Raw genomic sequence first — 21242 nt, 5'->3', positions numbered from 1 at the left:
ATTTCTCTGCCTAACTTACCATTCTGTTTGTGTCCTCCACATGTAGTTAACTGAATGTGATAACTGAATCTTGTGTTATGCAAGAGGAAGAGGTTATTCTCCTTGTCTTTGATTGGTTTAGAACTCCTATCTGTGTTAGGAATAGCTTGGACTCTACTCTTAAGAGAGCAGAAGCTATGTAATCATTAAAACAAGAAATACAATGGAGTTTTTTTTTTTTTACTTAAACTTAAACCTATTTACTACAAGATTCAGCAATTGTCATGAATTCTTACCATCGAGAAGGGTATAACTTCTTTTAAAATGTATTTGGTAATGACAATACTGTGTTTGGTGGCATACAAGGTACAGTTCCTGCCCTGAGGACATCAGTCACAATAGATAGACTAAATAAAATGAAGGATTCGGGGGCCAGGTTTGTCTTAAGTTCATCTTTTGATGCAACAGACGAATGGTTTAGCACAGTGGTTTTCAACCCTTTTTTTTTTTCCCCCCCCCCCCTCATTTGCAGACCTCTAAAATTTTTTTGAATGGAGGTGCAGACCCCTTTGGGAAATTTTAAACATAGTCTGCGAATGCTCAGGGGGCTGGGGACCACAGGTTGAAAACCACTGGCTTAGCATGATAAAGAATGCTTTCTCTCCCAGATCTTCTCTTGGCATTATTACTGATGCATGGAACTAGTTTTGAAAGCTTTTATCCAGCTCTTATAAGCTACAAGTATCTCCCTGTATGCTGATGTCCTGACCAAAACATTCCATCGTTTGACCTGGTTGTCATAACCAGTGAGCTATGGCAGATTAATTTATAACTTAATATTATATTCCATTTATGTCTGTTCCTTGCTTATTGGCAAAGGAGACACAAAGTAGTCCTGGGCTCCCTACAACTATTCCTTATTTTTACATGACCCACATTTTCAGGATAGGGCTACTGAGATGTTGGCCCATTGCAAAGAAACGGGTTAATGTCTCATTTGCCTAGTGCGTCCACTGATCAGTAGAGTCTGACACACAAGCCTATCATGTTGCTTACAAGAGGCCTTGATGTCCAGGTATTCCAATGTTCAAAAGTCTCTGTTACTGATGGTATCTCAACAGCTATATTAGATAATGCTTCTGGGAGAGAGATCTGTGCTGCTGTGAGGGCAGACCTGGGCCTTCAAACTGTAGATTGGGGGAGAAGTGAAAGTGTCCTAATCTTATCTGTGTGTTCTTTCATTGTGTTACGTTATTGTGCAACATAGATATTTTTTTCAGAGTTTTTAAATGTATATCTGATTTCTGAAGCAAGATGGTCCATAAAGTAATTCATCTTGAAACTGTAACTGGTATAAAACAGCTACTTATATTGTCATGGTCTTGAACACCATAAAAACGCTGGGGTGGAGGGGAGCCCAACATCTTGCTTTGCTACATTTGACAAACAAAATCATTTTCAAGATTCTAAATAGGCATTAAAGGATGAAATTAACATGCACACTATTTGACAGTATCCGTTTAAGAAGTTAACACTGTTAAGTGTTGAGCTCACTGTTCCAGTCATTAGCACTGAATGTTCTGTGTACCATAAAATGTGTGCACCCTATTGTTGAAGGCATTTCATTTTCTTTTTAGATACAGAAGCAGTTTAACAAGGCCTTGGATGATGTAGCCTCTGGTTTGCACTTCCTGAATGACGGAAAGGGTTATATCAAAGCATTGCCAGCGCAAGGCATGAGCCAACCTGTACTACTAGAGAAGATGAAGGAGTACAGCTCTATGGGTATGATAGTGAGAATATACTGGTATATACGCAGGCAGAGGCACTGTCTTTCTCAATTGCCAGGGGGTGCTCGACCCCCCCCCCCAGGCCACGCCCTTACTCCACCCCTTCCCACAAGCACCCACCCCCACCCTGCCTCTTCCCAATCCCTCCCCTGAGCATGTCCCACCCTTGCTCCTCCTCATCTCCCTCCCCCCACCCCCTAGTGCCTCCTGCATGCCGTTGAACAGTTGATCCATGGGAGGCGCTGGGAGGGTGGGGGAAGAGCTGATCGCAGGGACTGAGCACCCACTGTCTTTTCCGGGCGTGCTCCAGTCCCTAAGCACCCACAGAGTTGGCGCCTATGTATGCAGGTCTACTTCATAGGCTTAATATTAGAAGTATGCTATATGTTTACACACCTATGAAGGTAAAATGGACTCTGGTGACTGCTACAAATAGTTTCAGCTTAAATATTTTTCTTGGTGTTCATCAAATGTTAATTGGTGCTGTCCTGTAAATGACTAATACCAATCCTCATGTTTCTAGTTAACTACAATTATTAACTAATACTCAGGCATCCCATAAAAAAAACTCAGGTGCCCGGTGTTCTGATGCTGAAGGTAATGGAAAAGTAATTCTGTTCCATCATGGTAGTGATATATAATGCAGACAATCTGGGTTTGAGGGTAATGGTTACAAAGGTAACTGGAAAGTCTTTATTCTGTTTCACTGACCAGTCTGTCACAGTAAGGAGGAAAGGATAGTCTCCTGGTTGTCTGAGGTGGGGATGGGCCAATTTGACCACTACTCTTCTGGGGATCTTTTTTCCAAAACAGATGCATCAATGCACTTTCTTCCTTTCTCCTCCACCTCCAATCCTAAGGGAAATAAATCAGCGGCAGTAGTCCAGCTCTGATGAGCAACCCCACCGCAACAAATCAGTGAGCATGCAATGGGGGGGGGGGGGAACACTTTAACTGCCCTTATTGAAAGAGTGAGGTCTCTTTTTAAACTGTGCAGTGTCCTAACACTAAGTCTTTGGCCCAGAAAAGCAAGACAGTTTCTTCTTGACTGACACTTGTAACTTGGAAAATATTTTGGAGTCAGGTCTGAATATGCTTCAGAGCAATTAACCCAATGCGAGGCTTTTGCCAGAAGCATGGTTTGTTTGTTTTTTAAAGCAAAAAGCAAAGTACAAAACATTGCTTACATGAAATTTCTTGCTTATCTCCGTCACTGAGACTTGTAGTTTGTTATATGCCATAGTGTTTCATTGGCTTGGTTCCACATAGACAGCATCTGAAACCTCACTGCTGAGTTGCTTCTGTCATCTGAAATCTCTACTCCCGTTAACGTAGCTGCCATCTTCTAATCAGAAAACTTAAGGGGGGTTTACAGCTTCCAAAAGAGTCTGGTTAGGAGGACTGGCTAATATTGTACCATTCCTGGCTTCGGGACTTTCTTCTCGAAACAGTTTGGCACTGCTAAATCTGAAATAAACAATATTGCATGTAGGAAAATTTTCAGTAAAATCAATCTTACAATTTTCCTATTCTCCAAACTTCTTCTAGAGCTTGCTGTGCCCTCTTTTTCTGTGTCTGTTTTCTATGTCCTCAATTTTCTATTTTCAAAATGCTTTTTTCCTCAGACTCCCTCTTGTGTGCTTTGTATAAGCATAACAGCACCTTTGATCTTTTGTAGGGGAGAAAGCAACACGCCACATTTATTGAAGATACAACAATTAGCATATGCTTCTCAGTCACACATACACCATGCACACTGCCCTGCCAGTCGATGTTATAGTTACCAGTCCAGATCAACCTAGTGGCCAGCTAGGTTGATCACGAGGTAGGGAGGAGCCAGGTTCCATTGGTTGTGACACGATGCTCTGGGGAAGTCTTGGCAGGACGAACCCAAAGTGTCATGGCAAGGCACCCTGTTTATATAGTGATTTTTCTTTCATTGGGACCAATGAGTTTTGCTCTGTCATGCTGTAATCAATTGTTGTTTGACGAGAGCTTGTTTTCTTAAATTGTCCTTCTCATTCTTTATCACAGCTATCTCTTCCCCATTGATAGGTGCCTGTCTCATCTTTAGCGTTGTCAATCTGCCCTCCTCTGACATTTCAATAAGTGGCGTTGCAGCCTCCTGGCGCCCTTGCATCTGTCTCTGGTTCCTCCCTCGTACATCTGGTTCAGCGATGGCCTTCAAACTTATCTCTTAACACATATATTTCTCATTCACACACACAACAGAATTAATGTACACAGAACATTTTGAACAGGAACATCAAATTGCAATGCAAAAGAAAAACAATCACTGCATTCTTTTACTTATTTTAAAATGCTAAACCTACAACAAATTGGTAACCCTCAAAAGGGTCTCACTGTCTCGAAATATGTCCAGACACAGATTCTGGCTGATATATCTCTACCAATGGCCCATTAGGCCATTCCTTTCTGTTATTCAAAAAGGATGGCTGGCAGGATATGATCAAATCATACATAATACATTTAATACATGCTACATTATTATTCTTTATCCTTCATTCTAAATTATATTAATGCAAACACAAAATCCTACTGCTACAGTGCCATTTCCCCCCCCTCCCCCCAGTCTGTTTTTACCTTTATTGTTCACTTCTCCTTTCTCCAAAAGCTATTTGGGAGGGAGAGCATTGGTCCTGAGTTCTATGTATGCAAGTGAAGTTGACCCCCCCTGAGTTATGAAAGTTTCCCCTTCCAAGTGGAAGAGGAACTTTTTTTGGGGGGGGCGTTAAAAGGAGAAAGATGGTATTGGGTAAAGCGGGGAACCAAATCCTATTGAAAACATTCCCTGAAATGGTGCATTTGCATTACAGCTTTGCTTTAGTGATAGAAGGTTACCCAGTTAAAACACTTGGATGCTGGACAACATGTGGAGGTGCTTATTGGTAAGGGCGCAGCCCTAGCTCTGCCAGACATACCTGCTATGTTCTGAAGTTGCAGTAATTTGCATGCACTTTTAGGTGAAAACAGTTGCTGGAGGTTGCATTGCATATTTTAGCAGTACAGATTGGTTTGAACTGTTTTTCAAGTATCTTGTAACATTGTTCAATGTTCTGTTGGTATAGCTACCACCCTCAGTGAATAGAATCCAGCAGTGTGGACAGGTTTTTGGAACTTGAATGGGAATTATTGCAAAGTTGTTTACATTTACTACATATACTCTGTTGTAGTTGCATATTGCTCAACTATTGCATCTTTTATAGCCATTGCATTCAGTAAAATGTGACTGAATACTTATGGCTTCTAATTTATTACTATGACATTTTGTTTGCCCTAATCATCCTGATACCAGGGAAGCAGGAAATATACTAGAGGAAGGGTTTAGCATTTTACATTCTGAATGCTTCCACCCAAGTATAGTCTGGAAGTAACATACTAACTACAGCCTTTTTATTTTTTCAGAGCCCTTTTACATTATGAGCCAGTAATAGATAATCAACAGGGGGAACTTGACCTAAACATTTGCAAAATGTGGACAAACCTACATAGGACGTGCCAATTCTTAGAAGTTGCTAGTCAGTCAGGCACTCCAGTTAAGTTACTTTCTTTGCCTTGATTTTAAAAAGTTGAGTTTCCTCATGTAATTGAGTTATTTTAATGGTAGTATGGAGGAAATTCAGTGCTAATCAGTAACTGAGAGAATCACGCTTGTGGTATGCATTGCTACTAGGATAGATGCTATTTTTTGCACTTTTGGGTAGCTTTCATATCAGGATGGTTGCTTATGCAAACGTATACTGTTTATGCTTTTTATTTTTCAGGTAAAGTACATTGGGAGGATGGGAAAGTCTCTGGGACAGTATACAGTGGGGAAGAGAAACTCACTCACCTGCTAGTGAAGGTAAATAAGTGTTCAAGAAGTATAATTTATATGTGATTCACACAAATACGTTTGTGGGATGAAGATCCATAAACACCTTCATTCCCTATTTATAATTCCTATTTATCTTGTCTTGGAAGATGGTAGAACAAAGAACGTTGGTCTGAAGTCAAAGGAAAAGACTGAGATAGATATGGCTGAAGGAACGAGAGTATTAGCAAAACATTTGCGCCATGGAATAGATGACCAAAGGCTGTGGCTGTCAAAGCACTGTCACTGTAAATATTCAAGAACAGATTGGGTAAAACATTTGGAATGATAAAACAAGTAACAAATTACAAGGGAATGAGTAAACTGAATCTGAATCTGGCCTGCAGCTACCTATTCCAGGACTAGGCTTCTGTGGAAGTTCTGACTGGGACAGCCTGTTGAGCTGGGCCCTGCAGCCAAGGCAAATGAATACTTGTAACATATTGTATAGTGCAGCCAATATTCTGACGGTAGTAAAATCAGAAGGCTGGCTTGCTTCATCCTTTTTCATGAGGAGGGTGGTGAAGCACTGGAATGGGTTACCTAGGGAGGTGGTGGAATCTCCTTCTTTAGAGATTTTTAAGGTCAGGCTTGACAAAGCCCTGGCTGGGATGATGTAATTGGGAATTGGTCCTGCTTTGAGCAGGGGGTTGGACTAGATGACCTCCTGAGGTCCCTTCTAACCCTGATATTCTATGATTCTATCCAAGTCCCTGTTGTGTCGTAGCCAGAAACTTCTCTCCTTGGGACGGTTGAAAGAGTTCTAAACAGCCCAAAGACCTGTTTAGATGCCTAGATCAGAAATTCTTCTCCCAGGAAAAAAGAACGTCCTTCCTTTAGTTAGCCCTCTTCTGGGGGTAGCCTTTTTAGTAATTGAAATGAGCTTCATTTGGGTACTTAACTCAGTGTTTGATTCCTATTGCCTGTTAATTTTCCTTGCTTTCAGGTGCTTGAGTGTATAAATCCCATCACAGCTTGTCTTCAGGAAATCTTGCTAAATTCTTTGGTTCTAGATAGGTGGACACTTGTTCTGTATTTTGGCTGATTACGCTGTCACTGACTTCAGTAGAATTGGTTCTGGCGAGTGGAGAACAGAATCAGGCCCGCACTAGCTTTTGCTTGTCATGTAAAGCCATGGTTGCAAAATACTTTGGTATGAAATGGTAGCTTTTGAGAACACTTTTGATGCATATCAGGTGGACAGTCTTACTGCTTCTAAGAGTTTGTTTTCTCAGCTGAACCATCTGCCTGTAGTTACTCCAGAATTCTCCTGTGGCCACAAACTTGTCTGTTACTGTTGTAGATCTCGTTCTAAAGTTAATTATTCAAACAAACGTATCAACTGCTTCTTGTACTAATGAGAGTTTTAGTCACTTTTTTTTTTTTTAAAGAATAAAAACTGGTACTTGTAAAAGTTAATCTTGTAAAGCAGCCATTTGTTCTCTTTTAATAGAGGTAAGCTGAGAACAGGTGTATTTGCACCTTATAACTTATTTAAACAACATTTGTTACTGAAATAGGCCATTCCTCATGTCGTTGTTGTTGCATAATCGTACCACGGGCCAAATGTGCCCTAGGGTAATTCTGGAGTTAGCCACAGTGGGTAGACCGTGTGAGTGTCTCCGTCACATTTGTAGCTTCAATTACTTGTAAAAACTCCTACTACAGCTAAAGTCTGCAAAACACTGCTTTGGGCTCCCTAAGACTTGCAGCTGCTGCTGCTCCATGCTACTCTGGCTGAAAATAGCTCATTGAATTAGCTCACTTGTAATGCTGTCTGTATTGCCACCTTTGATTCCCATTGCAGAACTTGTTAAACAATAACCCAGATCTTGTTCTGCAATATATCAGTGCAAGACAGACATGCTCGTTTCTTTCTGAAGGTTTATGAGGAGTTTGCATGGAGTAATCCCCTTCATCCAGATGTATTCCCAGGCCTGAGGAAGATGGAAGCGGAGGTGGTGAGGATGGCCTGCACACTCTTCAATGGGGGACCTAATTCCTGTGGAGTAGTAAGTAATCTAGAAGCTAAATCAGCGCCTGCCTTAAACATATGAACTTTCCTAATTTGACTCCGCACACTTCCTTTTCTACTAGTTGTGCTAAGATTATTCCTGTATATCGTGTTAAGCTTTTTCTACACTTAAAAAGAATTCTGCCAGTATAAACTGAGTCTCCATTAGGAGGCTTTACCAGTGTAGCTATACTAGCAAATTCTTTCATCAGTATAGTTTTATACCAGTTCCCTGAAAGAGAGAAATTACTCTGGCATAGCCACATAGCTATGTCTTAATGGGCATATGTCTTCTGACATTGCTATACTGGCAAAACATTGTAAGCGTAGACCAGGCCTTAGATGGGGGAAGGGACACAACCGACTCTAAAATGTAACTGGCTTGGGGTGGTGTGTTTGAGGGCGGGTAGGTTTTCTTTAATTTTGCTCTAATCTAGAAATCTATCAGGCCACAACTAGGATTGCAAACAATTCCGGCTGGTTGGCTTGAAGACCACTAAGAAGCAGTTGAGGGTATTAAATGGCTTTGATCAATAGGGTATGGTACATATTATCCTTGTGCAGACAGCTTATAAGTTGGACAAGTTAGCTTGCATGGTTTTAAAGCTCACAGGCACTGAAATTAACAATTCGAAAGCATTGATTGAATTAGTTACTTGCAAAACGAGTTTTAGTCCATGTCCCTCATTTCATACTTTCTAAACAGTCACACTTTTTGTTGCATTAAGAAATGGATCCTTCCCATAAAAATACAGCACGTATTTTCTTATACTCCTCTTGTCTCAAAGTTAGATTGTAAGCTTCTCAGGGCAGGGGCTGTTTGTTTATTTATTTTTGTAGTTGTGTGTGTGCAGTGCCGAGCACAGTGGCATCTAGTCAGTAATTGACGTCTCTTGGCACTACTGCAATACAAGTAAGAAGTAGGCTGTGTTTGTAAGTTGTAGAGAACTAATTCCATCGTGGGCAAGGTACTGGTGGCAAATCATGAATTAAGTTGTCAGAACCTGCCACATAATTGCTGCTGGTGACTGTGCTGGTGTACTATACGGCCAGTTGAAGGTGTGTGTGTTAAAAAAAAAAAAAAAAAAATCTTTGTGTCTGAAAGACATTTACCCCCACCTCTTATCAATACTGACTTGCAGTTGCATAGAACACTGACTAAATTATCTGAGGAGGGTAGCTTGGATCACACCAATCTCTCTCTACAATTGTGGTTTTAATTGGTCTCTAATTTAATAGTTGTCATGTACTTAGCAGAATTTTGCAACACTTCTCTCGCGTTTGGAGAACTTCACTCACAAACTCTCAACACCTAAAATGGTTAAAATGGTTTTTTTGTGTTTAATTGTTCGTGATAGCTTTAAAAAGTGTCTAGCTTTCGGTCTAGCGCTATTATCTAAATGAAAATACAAGTCACATATAAGGTAAATAAAAATTTCACCAGCTGCTTCTCTCTTCATAACTAGAAAATAAATTATAAAAATGACAGCCCCCCAAATACCCCCTAATAAAAATACCAGCACATGTCCTTCCCCCTTCACTGAAGCCTGAGTAATTAAATGGGCCTTGCAGCATTCCCTCAAGCTCTGCAAATTGGGGTATAAGGCATAAGTCCTGCTGAGGTTCAAGCAGAAGGTTCCATGCCACAGTCAGGGAAGTGTTAAATTTGGTGTGGAAATTACATACTACCTTGTTGAATAATTACCCAATATGCAAGGCCAGTGGGAGAGTTGAAATGGTTAGCCAGAAACTAATAAAATTGACCTAACCCTGTAATTAACTTCCTGAAACTAGCCTTGCAGGTATTGAGTTCCCCCAATGTACAAGACAGGTGCTTTGAAACAGCAGATTTCAAAAATGGAACTAGCAGTTTGTGACTAAGGGACCTCTTGGTGCCTCACGATCCTGGGGAAGTGTCAGAGCTAAAGGAAGGCCCCAGAGAGGTGATGTGGAGGCCAGATGTTTTGAGCACATAGTGTGACAGACTGTCTCAAAGGGTTAGAAGTGGGCCATGATTTCAAAACAGTAACTTCTAGGTAAGGTTTTGTACCTAAATATTTCATCAAGATTTCTGATGGCTCAAATAGTCATTCCAGAGAGTTGTGCCAAACAGTTAAAGGAATATTTCTTCGAAGACTTTTCAGACTTGCATGTTTCCCCCCCACCTTCTGTTGTTCAGTTTAACACCTAAGATCACTGTCTCTGAAGGGCCAGGGAAAAAGCATTTTTATCTGTGCCTTCACTTTGTTTTTTCATGTATTTGACACTGCTGACATTGTATGGGGCAGTCAGCTTTTCCTCTGTGTGACTTTCAGACTTTAAAAGAGAAACATTTGAGGCGGTGTGTGAGGCAACAAAATGAAGCAGACCATGGACAGCTGTAGTGCTTGAATCTACTTCTGTGATTTTTTCTTTTTAAACAAATTTGAGTAGTCTGAAAGTTGTTGTCCCTTTTTAATGTATAAAGTCTCTGATTTACTTTTATTCCACTTACAATCTTGTAGTTTAAAATATACATTTGCTGAAATTGTTGGCCATAACTGCTGTTTTTGAGACATATAGTCTGGCCATGTCTGGAGACATTACTGTCTGGTTTCTTTCATTCTGGATGAGGTGACCACTGTTACTAATCTGAATTGGGACTGTTGATACAATTTCAGTAATGCCCCCTCAGTGGTCTATTAAGGCAGGTGGAACATGTTGGATAAACATAGTAAAAATTCAGTGTCCAGAGTGCTGGGGAATATATAGGAACAGGTTTTTGTTTCTGTAACTGCTTTCCACTGAGGTCAAATTTATTTCCTTGTTACTCTAGAACTGGATTTCTCTCAGGATTTCTTATTTCTTAATCATGTATGACTTCTTGCAGCATTTTGAATGATACTTATGCCTTGGACGAGTGTAAAAACAAAATAGAGTAAATTATCAGTGTAGTGAATGTTAAATTAGATGCACAACTTTCATTATTTATGGGAGTTGTCTTCATTCTGGACACGTTCCTAAAACTGTTCCCCTTATGTTTAAATACTACTATTGCTAATCCCTTGTAGGAGTTTTCAACTCACCTTTTCCCCCCTGAATTACTTTTTACGATGATGCTCATCTTTCTGGAAATATTTCAAGCTAGTCTTTTCCAACAGGAAAACGTGTTTCCAGTTTTTTCTTAATCAGTTCTCTTTTTTGCGGCCCTTAATTTTAGGGGGCAGTAACAAGAGACTCCAGATGGAGGCTTACAATCAGTTCTGAATCATGTAATGTTCACTGCATAGTCTGGGGATTTCTTTCTCCTATGATGTGGAATTGGATTCTCAACGGCAAGCTTTCTCTTTTTGTAGGCATCCTTCTGAGAATGTTTATGGATTTCCCCTGTAATTCCAGTGAAGAGGGGATTTTCCATGTAACTTCAGTTAATTAATTTCCTCACCCCCCCCCCCCCTTTTTCCGCACAATCCCCATCACATTTTAAAGACTACCCCCTGGTTTGAATACAGTGTCTTTAGGAAGAATGAGGAACTTTAAAAAAACAAAACAAAACCCTCTCCATTCCTGTTTCTCCTCGTGCCCACCCTGTCCTCAGCTGGAGACAAGCAGTCAACTCAGAGCTCTTGCTGACTTCTGTGTGCACATGCTTTTGCTACCATAAAGTCTTGGTGTTTTTTCTCTTTAAAGCTTTGCTTGTGTCTTTTTTAAGTTATTTGCCTAAAGTATGTACATGAGGCAGAANCAGCTGGAGACAAGCAGTCAACTCAGAGCTCTTGCTGACTTCTGTGTGCACATGCTTTTGCTACCATAAAGTCTTGGTGTTTTTTCTCTTTAAAGCTTTGCCTGTGTCTTTTTTAAGTTATTTGCCTAAAGTATGTACATGAGGCAGAAAGAGGAAAGAAAATGAGTCACCCCTGTATCTTCTCTAAAACTTGGCATGTTTGTTCCTTCTGCCATTCTCCCAATTTCCAGTGCTTTGAACTTTTGTCAGGTAGCTAGCTTCACGTTGGAAGTCGGCTTTTAAACGTGAAATGTGAGCACCATTCTTGTGGACCTAGACTTGCCCTTTTGCAGGTCTGTGGGTTTTATCTACCAATGATGAGACTGGATCACCTTGTGAGGTGTAAGTAGTGGGATTGACAGGAGGTTGGCTTGTAGCGGCCTTGTGTGATGCTGCCACCATGGAATAGCTGTGCACTGGATTTTGGTGTACATGCTTCCCCAGCAACAAACTACAATTTGTTGATATCATTCATGGGGCTAGTACAACCTGGAAAATCAAGGATTTTTTGCCAGCTTTGTCTCCCATCTCTAAAGGTTTTATTTCCTAGTCAACAATTAAACTCTGGAATCCACAATTCTGCGAAAGGCATTAAGATAGAGGTCGGATGGGTTTCTTCTTTTTAATGCAGAGGTAAATGGAAAAGGGATATGTTTAGGGTGGTGGTTCATAGTAACTTGTAAGGACCCATAAGCTTTCATTCCCTTGAGAAAGAGACAAGGATAGAATCTAACTCTGGTTAAACATCACATTTTCACTTTTAAATGCTAACTTCAGATGTATAAAGAGGTACTTTGAAGTTCTGAGGGAATTCATAAGGAAACAACTGACACAGTTTTAGAAAGAATGGAGGGATTCTGTTGTTTCTTATCCTCCATTTCCCAAAACACACTCCTGTTCTTGATTTTTGCATGTGCTTTTCTGTACTGGCTTCTGAAACTAGAGTACTAGGGTAAGAAAAACGCAAAAGCAGTGTCTGATTTTAATCCTTTCAACTTCCCTGTTACTGTTGACTTTCCTTTGAAGGGAGCAGAGAGAAATATCTAAGAAGGCTGTGAGCTGGTGCTGAATCACCCTACATTGGCCAGTTGCCTAGCTCACTGCAGACACTAGAGGAAGAGAGATCCTATGACATGATTCAGGTCTTGTGTACACAAGAAACGGTCTGCCAATATAACTATATACTGGCATATCCTCCTAGTGGAGGCACAGCTTATACCAGCAAAAAAGTGCTTTTGCTGATTTAGTTTATAACAGTTCCCCAAACAAAATAAGCTTTATTGGCAAAAGGATGTTCTCACTGGTATATCTGCATCTACACTAGGTCTTCTGCTGGTATAGCTATGTTGGTTAGGATCATAGAAAACCTTTAACACCCATATCTGACTAGCTATGCTGACAGAAATCTTAAGGACTTTGTGGCTGGCATTATCGGGTGCAACAAGCTAAACTTCACAGCAAATAGGTATCTGCTCAGTTTGTCAGTGGGGGTGTTGTCCCGAAGGTGAAGGAGAGGCTGAAGCAAGATTGGGAGTTCCTCAGCGAAGCACCAGGATCTGGTAGTGTAAACCACTTAGCATCTAATAATATAAATGGAAGATTGTGGTAAATAAGTAGCAGAATGTAGGTGTTTCAATAAATAAGTCATGTTCATTTAAATACTACCAACTAATAATAAAGAGGAACAATTCTGTTAGTATTATACTACATTAAGTAGGGAGGTCTCCAAATGTGTCAGCAGTCCCCGCTTCTCCCACCTCTCCACCCCCCTACAAAAAAAAAAAGGTTAAGGGCTTGGAGAAGAATTTGGGAATGACTGGCGTGGCTTATAAAACATGTTTATAATATTCCTGCCACCACCTGCTTGCTTAACAATAAATACAGCGGTTTCCCCCTCCCGATTTGAAGCTCTGTTACCTCAAGCCTTTTGGTTGCTGCTTTTGCAAATTATGAAGAGCACAGTTTGTTTTCAGATCCCTGGTGTGGATACGGCCTGAAGCAGCTGTTGCTGCTTGGCACAAAGAGCAGTAGGAATAAATACAGAGGGATTTTTTGTTTGTGACCTTTATTCATGATATCTGTATGTGTTTAGTCACTGTCACACATTCGCACTTCCACTTAGTTTTGCAGATGTTGCTTTTTGTGCTTTTGTAGCAGACCAGCAATACATCTTAAGGCATAAAAACATTGACCGTTACCTTTTTTCTGATTTACCTTATGTTAGTGGTGCTTGGATTGGCAAGCAGGGCTGATGATCCAAATATAAAGCTCTCCAAAGGCAAATTAATTATGAACATCTAGCCCAGTTAACTGGAACCTTTAGGCCACCCCTGACCCAGGGTAGCAGTGACTTTATATGCAGCAGGTGATCAGCAAATAACCGCTTACAGTCTAAGATGACTAATATGAAAATTAAATGGTTAGTTTTTCCCACAAGAGCACCCTGGAATGTTCTCTTTAAAGCTTTGTCTATGCTTTTGCTCTCTCATACCTATGCCTCTATGCTCCAAAGTTAATGGAGGCAGAATCAACTGTATAGATAGCTGTAGTTATACAACAATTACTGGTCTGTATTAAACACTTTTCCCATATGATTAGCTCTTTCTCCTTTGTAAATAACTGAAGCACTCTAAAAAGCTCTTTGTGGCATTGGTGTTGGTGATATGAAGATCAGAAGTCTGTAGATTTTTGCTTTCCTGTATTGTGATCGAAAAAGCACCACTCAGGTGCGCTATTGCCCTTTGTAGTTTCATTTGTGATAAAACCATCTCTACCAACTTGTGAATGAGCAACCTATTCTGCCACCTGTCTTCAGAATGAAGACAACTTGTGTTTTAGATACACATTTTGTGTTGTGATGGTCCTCAAGCACTAGAAAGCTACTTTAATCTTTTCTTTGGTTTCCAGTTCACTTGTAGAACTGAGCCTTTCTTATGACGCTCTGGCCTGAAACCTCACTCAGAGCATTGGCATGTTAACCTCTCAACTCCTCCCTTCCCTTCCCACCCCTATTTCTGCAAATGTACTTTGTTTCATTTGTTTCTTCTATTCACAATAGATGACCTCTGGTGGGACTGAGAGCATTTTGATGGCCTGTAAAGCCTACAGGGATCTAGCCTACGAGAGAGGAATCAAGCACCCAGAAATGTATGTAACTACCTCCATGGCTTGTTTTTTCTTTCAATGATTTGTCTGATTTTATTGTTCCTGAAAAATGATCACCTCACAGCCCTGGCTTGGGGCAGGTGGTGTGCTGCATTCTTCTCTCATTTCTCTTAATCTCTTACGTCCCCCTCCATTCATTTGTTAACTTTGAGGGCCAAACCTAGGACAAAAACCCAAACTGAAAGAAATAATGCAAAATAGTACAGCAGGCTTTCAACAGTCTGAGATGACATTAACATGAACAGCATTGCTCATGATTCATCCCTTCTAATTTGAATTTGAGTGTATATGTTCGGGGCATAGGCACACTTGAATCTAAAATTAGAGATAGGTGAGAAGCATCTCCACTTCCAAGCCCCAAAAGCTTTGCCAATACCTAAATGCTCGCCTACAAAACCCAGACCATTTCAGCTTTGGACCTCTCTGGAGCAGAGTTTAAAATGTGTTGGAGTTTTGATTTGCTCAAATAGGAGGGCTAGACTAAGATTACCAAAATACTTCTTGCATATGATTTTGAGCTGGAGTTTGAAAGGCTATTGTATTGAGCACTACATCATCAAGCTCCAGTGATTTCTTCTTCATACAGTGTGTACTCTTTTAAAGCTCATGAAGCAACAGTAAGCGTTTCTTTGGTAAATTGCTTGTGGAGGAAATATTATAATAGAGATAAGAACAGTGTTCTTTTGTCTGATTCCAAATTTCTAAGCCTGAAGGAAGGAGCTCTCTTCCTAACATTGTTGCAGACTGCTGAACAACTGTGAAGCATCATGAATCCAAGTTAATTCATCTTTGGTTAATCTTTCTGAGCCTTCAGTCACTGCCATCTATTGGATTTACTGTAGATTGCATGTTACTTTCCTTTGGTGTACTTGCATCCCCACGTGTTTGTATTCTGATGTGCTCCTGCAGAGCAAACCTCAGTGACATTGCACAATTTTCAACACTTTTTTTATAAACAGGACTTCATTTTGGAAGAGATGAGAGAACTTTATTTTAAAGAGCTGGAGAATGATGAGTTTTGTATTTACTTCATATAAGTCAATACAAAGAAATAGTCTTTTTGAAGCAGTTTCCTCTAACTATCCCTTTGAAGTTTGAAGTGAATGGTGGAACATTGTATATTTTAGTTCAGAAAAGCACAGGGCCTGTGAGCCCAAAATAAGCTTTGGCCCGCATTTCCTGTTTTGTTTTGTTTTTGTTTGTTTGTTTTTTTTAAATAAATCGTGCCAATAGGCTGAGTATCCTGCCTGCAAGGGATAAGGTGTACAAATGCCTGCGGTATGAATTTTGGCTTGCACCTGGATAGGTATTCAAATTCAGCCTAAACATTCCTTGGTTGAAGTATTGCCTTTCCTTCTTTTCAGACTGGTTCCAATGAGTGTTCACGCAGCATTCGATAAAGCAGCTCATTATTTTGGACTGAAGATTGTGCACATACCGTTGACCAAGACCATGCAAGTGGATGTTCAGGTATTGCTCTTAGACAGCACTAGACACCTCTTCTGTGGGAAACTTTCAATAATGTTCCTGAAATAGCAGTCGTCTGCCCATCAGGGATGGGTTGATAGGTAGACATGGTGGTGATGATTAGTGCTTATCAGAAACAGCAAATAAAACTGTAGCAAAAATAATTGTTGCATTCTACACTGGGCCATGCTGTAAACAATTTAGATTTAAACTGTTCCCTTTGGCCTAGCACATTAATTTAGAATTGAATATATCCTTGTGTCTAGGCATTGCAGAAGCACTTTCAATTGGGTTTCAGACAAAATATTAGAAAACCTGGGATATAATCTTGAACTGACAGGGGCTGGGTTAATGGATTTAATTGGTCTCTTATGTCTATAATTGAAGTGCTGAGTGTGCTACTTCATTACAACAGCTATGAAATTGAAGTGACAGGATACAGACTACTGTAGTTAGAGTTCTTACAGAAAGTAGAAATGAACACCCATCTACAGCCTGTGAACAAAGGTCTTCCTATATACACTGTTCATAAGCTCTTGTGTTTTGGTTTATCTTAAATCTAGTAGCTTCATTTTTTGGCAGGGTGGAAATTGGAAAATGGCATGTGATTATCTTCTGTCTTTAAATCTTCAGGCAATGAAAAGGGCTATTTCAAAGAACACTGCGATGCTGACCTGTTCAGCTCCCCAGTTCCCCCATGGAGTTATGGATCCAATTGAGGAGGTGGCAAAGGTAGAGTGCCCCTTGAAGTATGAGGTTGGAAGGGAAGAGGGATTAAAAAAACTTGAATATTCTGGGCAAGTGTTTCCTTTGTAGAAAAGGATGTAAATGCAGAATTGTGACACTGCTGAATGAATCTGGTAGAAGGAGGAACAAGCTAGTGGGAAATAGAGCAACTGTTTTGAAGCAGATCAGCTGCTAATCAACAGTGATGAGGTTGGGAAGCAGTCGGGGGGCGGGAGTATAGGATTCTCAGGTTTTGGTATAATTTATTACAGATTAGTTTAAAATTTGCCCCAATAGTGCAAGATTTAAGTATTTCAAATGACAACTTGAACTGTTTCATACAGTGATATGTCATGCTGATGAGGATTCTTGCAAAATGGCAAATTTTAAATGCATGCTTCTGTCTTCAAAAGTGGAATACACTGCCAGTCTCTTGTATCTTCCTTCTTCTGTTGCTGAAGATGCTTTATTGTCAGGCTATTTCACAATTGTTTGGCACTAGACTTCTTCACTGCAGGGCCAAGTCTGGGGAGAGCAGCAGGAGGTTGAGCTAGGGTGGGGAGTTGGAGGAGGAACAGTTTCATTTAAACAAATATGATTAGAAAACTACTTGGGGAAAATCAAAGGGTTTAGAAATACCTTTATGTGGGTTCATAACTGGAGTGGTGGGAGGAGAGAATATTGGATACATTTTTGATTTATATTTCACTTTATTTTTTATGTTACAAATCAGGGGGACTCTAATTTTTTTTTTTTTTTTCTTAACATGGACCACGCCATAGTAGTGTATCGTGGACACCTCCTCCCATTAAAGTCATGTTACGTTCCTATGTCAATAACAGGACAAATAATACATTTTTAGCAGTCTCATAGTGGATTTTTAAATCTAGAAGCAAGAAGAAACAACATCATATGATCAGCCAGATCTTCTGGACCCCCCACCAAGTGCTCCACTGCTTGAGAATTGATGCAGTAATGCTTTTTGGACCCTTCTGGAGATTCCAAACGTTGTCTCAAATGTGAAATACAAAATTAACTCAGCTGTCCCAAGAACTCTAATAAACTTACTTTTTTGGTTTTGCTTGAGTAACTAACTAGGACCTCTTGTCTCTGTTTAGCTGGCACTGAAGTATAGAATCCCCTTCCATGTGGATGCCTGTCTGGGTGGCTTCCTCATTGCTTTCATGGAGAAGGCAGGGTTTCCGCTACAGCGTCCATTTGACTTCCGTGTGGAAGGTGTGACTAGCATTTCTGCAGATACCCACAAGGTGAGAAGGAGAAGCCGTTGGGGATATCTATCTAATTAAATGGTATTGCTTGCACCAGATCCACTTTCTTTAAGAAATTATAAGAGTCGGTTACAGTTTAAAAGTGGAGTAGCCAGGCCTGCCATAATGGACATTCAAGGAAGAGTTCTAATGTCAACCCTGTCCTTGGCATTCCTATAGCACTTTGTATTGCTTCCATTGCATTCCACTAGAATTGAGCTAGGAGGAGGATGTGGCAGAAATACAACAGGAATAAAATTGCGTGTGGCTGTGGGAACTGCCAGGGAACCAATGCACATGAATGAACACCTTAGTGCTCTGTATTCTTGCTGGCATTAGGGGTTGATTTTAGGCATCTGGAGTAACATTTTTCTGCCTGGGTGTGGTCCAATCGTACTGTGTTGCAACAGTATGTATTTAAACGTCCCCTTTTTCTTATGGACCCAAATTCCAAAGCAGGTAAGAACATCTCAGATTCACTGCTGCAGTTCAGAAAATATGTGCTTCATGATGGGTACAGTAAGTATTTAGCCCCCTTTTCAGCCTTGTTCCTTTACACAAAAAGAAACTATCAATGAAAATAAAGGGCAGTCCATTTAGGATAAAGAGAGGAAATTCTGCTTTATGCAGTCTTTCATCATTCGGTGTACTTTGTGTTTGAAGCTGGATTTGAACTCTTCTTTGTCCTCTGAAAATACATGTATCTAGTACTTGTAATTAGTATATTTTTGTATATTGTCATATCTTGTAAATTCAACAGGTAGAACGAGAATGGACAATTTTATGACCCATAATACTATAGTTATGTACTAAATAAGGGGAATATACAACATCATGGTTCAGAGAATAAGTTGATTCCTTCCTGCTATGCTTTGGCATTTTTCCCCAGGCAGCCTGAGTGATTGGATCTCTGCCAGAGCTTGTCAAAATTTTTCTGGTGCCACCACTGTACCATAAAGTAGCATTAATATCCAGGAAAGGCAGGGGAAGGGGAGATGTTAAAATGAACTATTTCTATATTTGGATACTTCAGAACATGAGAAAGGGTGGGAATGTGGATGCCAGCAGTGCTTATCCAATGTGAACTTCAATTTATCTGTAGTCTTTTACCTGTGTACGTGCTCATACATACCCTTTGCCTGTCGTCGTGTCTGTCTTGCAGTATGGCTATGCCCCAAAAGGCTCTTCAGTGGTATTGTACAGTGACAAGAAATACAGGCACTATCAGTTCTTTGTTGCACCTGACTGGCAAGGGGGCATCTATGCCTCCCCCACCATTGCTGGCTCCAGACCTGGTGGCATCATTGCAGCTTGCTGGGCAACCCTGATGTACATGGGAGAAGATGGTTATGTTGAGGCTACTAAGAAGATCATTAGTACTGCACGGTTCATTGAATCAGGGTATGTTTTTTGGCTTTATTTTTGTCATCCCTCTTGAGCCTTTCTGGAGCTTAAACATAGAACCCCTCCCAAAATTCCTTAGCTCCCACCCTCCAAACTGAAGAAGCTAGAGCCCAAAGTCCAGTGTTACTCGATATGCTATGGGCTTATCCAAACACCGACTAGCCATAAGTTCGTGCAAAGGATGAGGGTGAGGAGGGGACCAGGTCTCTGACCACGAAGTTAGCAATAATGCCTTGGTTCAAACCCAACCCTTCCCTGCAATTTACAGTTTGGGGTGGGGGGAGGGGAAAAGGTGTAGGAATTTCTACCACACTGCTGTCCCTGAACCTTGCTTTGGGGGTGTTGTATTTTGTATCAGCCACTAGCTAATGGGTTATGAAATGTGAAACTTTCCACTCCACTGGCTGAAAGAAGGAGCAGCTGTTCTCTTTGAAGACAACCTTGGTGCTTTTTGGCCCCAAAGGGCTTGTGCTCTTTGCTACCTCACTCTCTTCACAGCCTCTATTTGTCTGAGCACTCTTGATTGTTGGTCTCATAGCTTTCCTGAGTGGTTAGCTGCAGCTGCAGCAGTGTAATTCTAGACAGTTTTGTTGCTACCATAGGATTTGTACTGATGCTTTTGGCAGCGCGATGAGCAGCAAGCACAGGCATTAAAGCTGTCTGTAGACTTACAACAGGAAAATAACATGGCATCTTTGTTCAGCAGGTTGCTGTTAACCATTTGAGCTAAACTTCTTTTTTAAATGAAAGGTTTAAATTTTCCAGAAACTAATGTCTTGCACCAGTAACGCATCCCATGGGTGTCTCGTGAGTGACCAAGTTGTTCCTGACTCTCCATAACATGCAACTTCCATAGTGAATTGGCTCCCCAATAAGAAGGCTTGAGGGCGGGGTGGGGAGGAAATGTCTGCCCTTCAGTAAACATTGTAAATACACAAGTTCATTTCCCCCACAAGAAGTGGCAGGGAGATCGTCATCCTTATGTACCTGAGACTCTTGGGAAACATGATTGTTTTGGGTAAGTGGGGTTTGGATAATCTTGGTTCTATTCTGTTGGATTTATTAGGAGCACTTGATAATGTAGATCACTAAATCTACCTTTTGTGGGCATGGGTTAAGTTTAGGCTAACAGGCTGTGTCCTAGTTACATACTGACTCCCTGAACTGTTACCCATTCTTGAGGGATTTTGGTGCCATGGATACTGTCTGTATCTTTCACTCTATGCTCCAGTGCTATGGAATTCCCTCCCTTGGGCCTGAGAAGGCCCACAAAATAGTTATCTTCTATTACTATTGAGAAAATAAATGACTTAACTGTTTCAAGGTTGCGGAAAATTGACAACATCCAAATCTTTGGGAAACCTGAGGTGTCTGTCATCTCTATCGGATCAGATGTTTTTGATATCTATCGGCTGTCAAATTTGTTAAGCACTAGAGGATGGAACTTAAATGTCCTGCAGTACCCATCAAGGTGAGTTGACTGCCAAAATGGGAACTATTAATTTAGGCCAATTGTAGCCTAGCAGATGGACAAATACACCTGTGGTCAAGAAATGCCTTTAGATCCAGGAAGAGCAACTTTACAGCACTTCTTATAGCCAGTTCTCCCAACATCCCTGTGCAGGAGGTAGATAAGTAGCACCCTCACTTTACAGATGGAGGGAATCAAGTCAGAGAGGTGATGTGGCTACCCAAGGCCACACAGTGAGTCAGGTGGCAGTCTGGATTAGAATTTGAGTTCCTGAAACCCAGTCACATCTATGTGTCTCTACACCATGTTGACTATCTGTCG

At 40.7% G+C, this 21242-nt stretch overlaps 1 protein-coding gene across 1 annotated transcript in view; it reads left to right on the top strand.

Moving 5' to 3' along the window:
• SGPL1 (sphingosine-1-phosphate lyase 1) overlaps positions 1-21242 on the top strand; it is a 53805-nt gene that overhangs the window by 27573 nt on the left and 4990 nt on the right. Inside the window, exons 4-12 of the mRNA XM_034775295.1 lie at positions 1617-1764; positions 5555-5634; positions 7527-7655; positions 14479-14567; positions 15950-16055; positions 16686-16784; positions 17897-18046; positions 19209-19447; positions 20775-20921. Coding sequence (XP_034631186.1) covers positions 1617-1764; positions 5555-5634; positions 7527-7655; positions 14479-14567; positions 15950-16055; positions 16686-16784; positions 17897-18046; positions 19209-19447; positions 20775-20921 — 1187 coding nt within the window. The remainder of the gene's footprint in view (positions 1-1616; positions 1765-5554; positions 5635-7526; positions 7656-14478; positions 14568-15949; positions 16056-16685; positions 16785-17896; positions 18047-19208; positions 19448-20774; positions 20922-21242) is intronic.

The sequence above is a fragment of the Trachemys scripta genome, chromosome 7, assembly GCF_013100865.1.
Source record: "Trachemys scripta elegans isolate TJP31775 chromosome 7, CAS_Tse_1.0, whole genome shotgun sequence".
NCBI classification, from domain to species: Eukaryota; Metazoa; Chordata; order Testudines; family Emydidae; genus Trachemys; species Trachemys scripta.
Note: the sequence above shows the minus strand (reverse complement) of the source record. Positions and strands in the feature narration are given on the sequence as shown.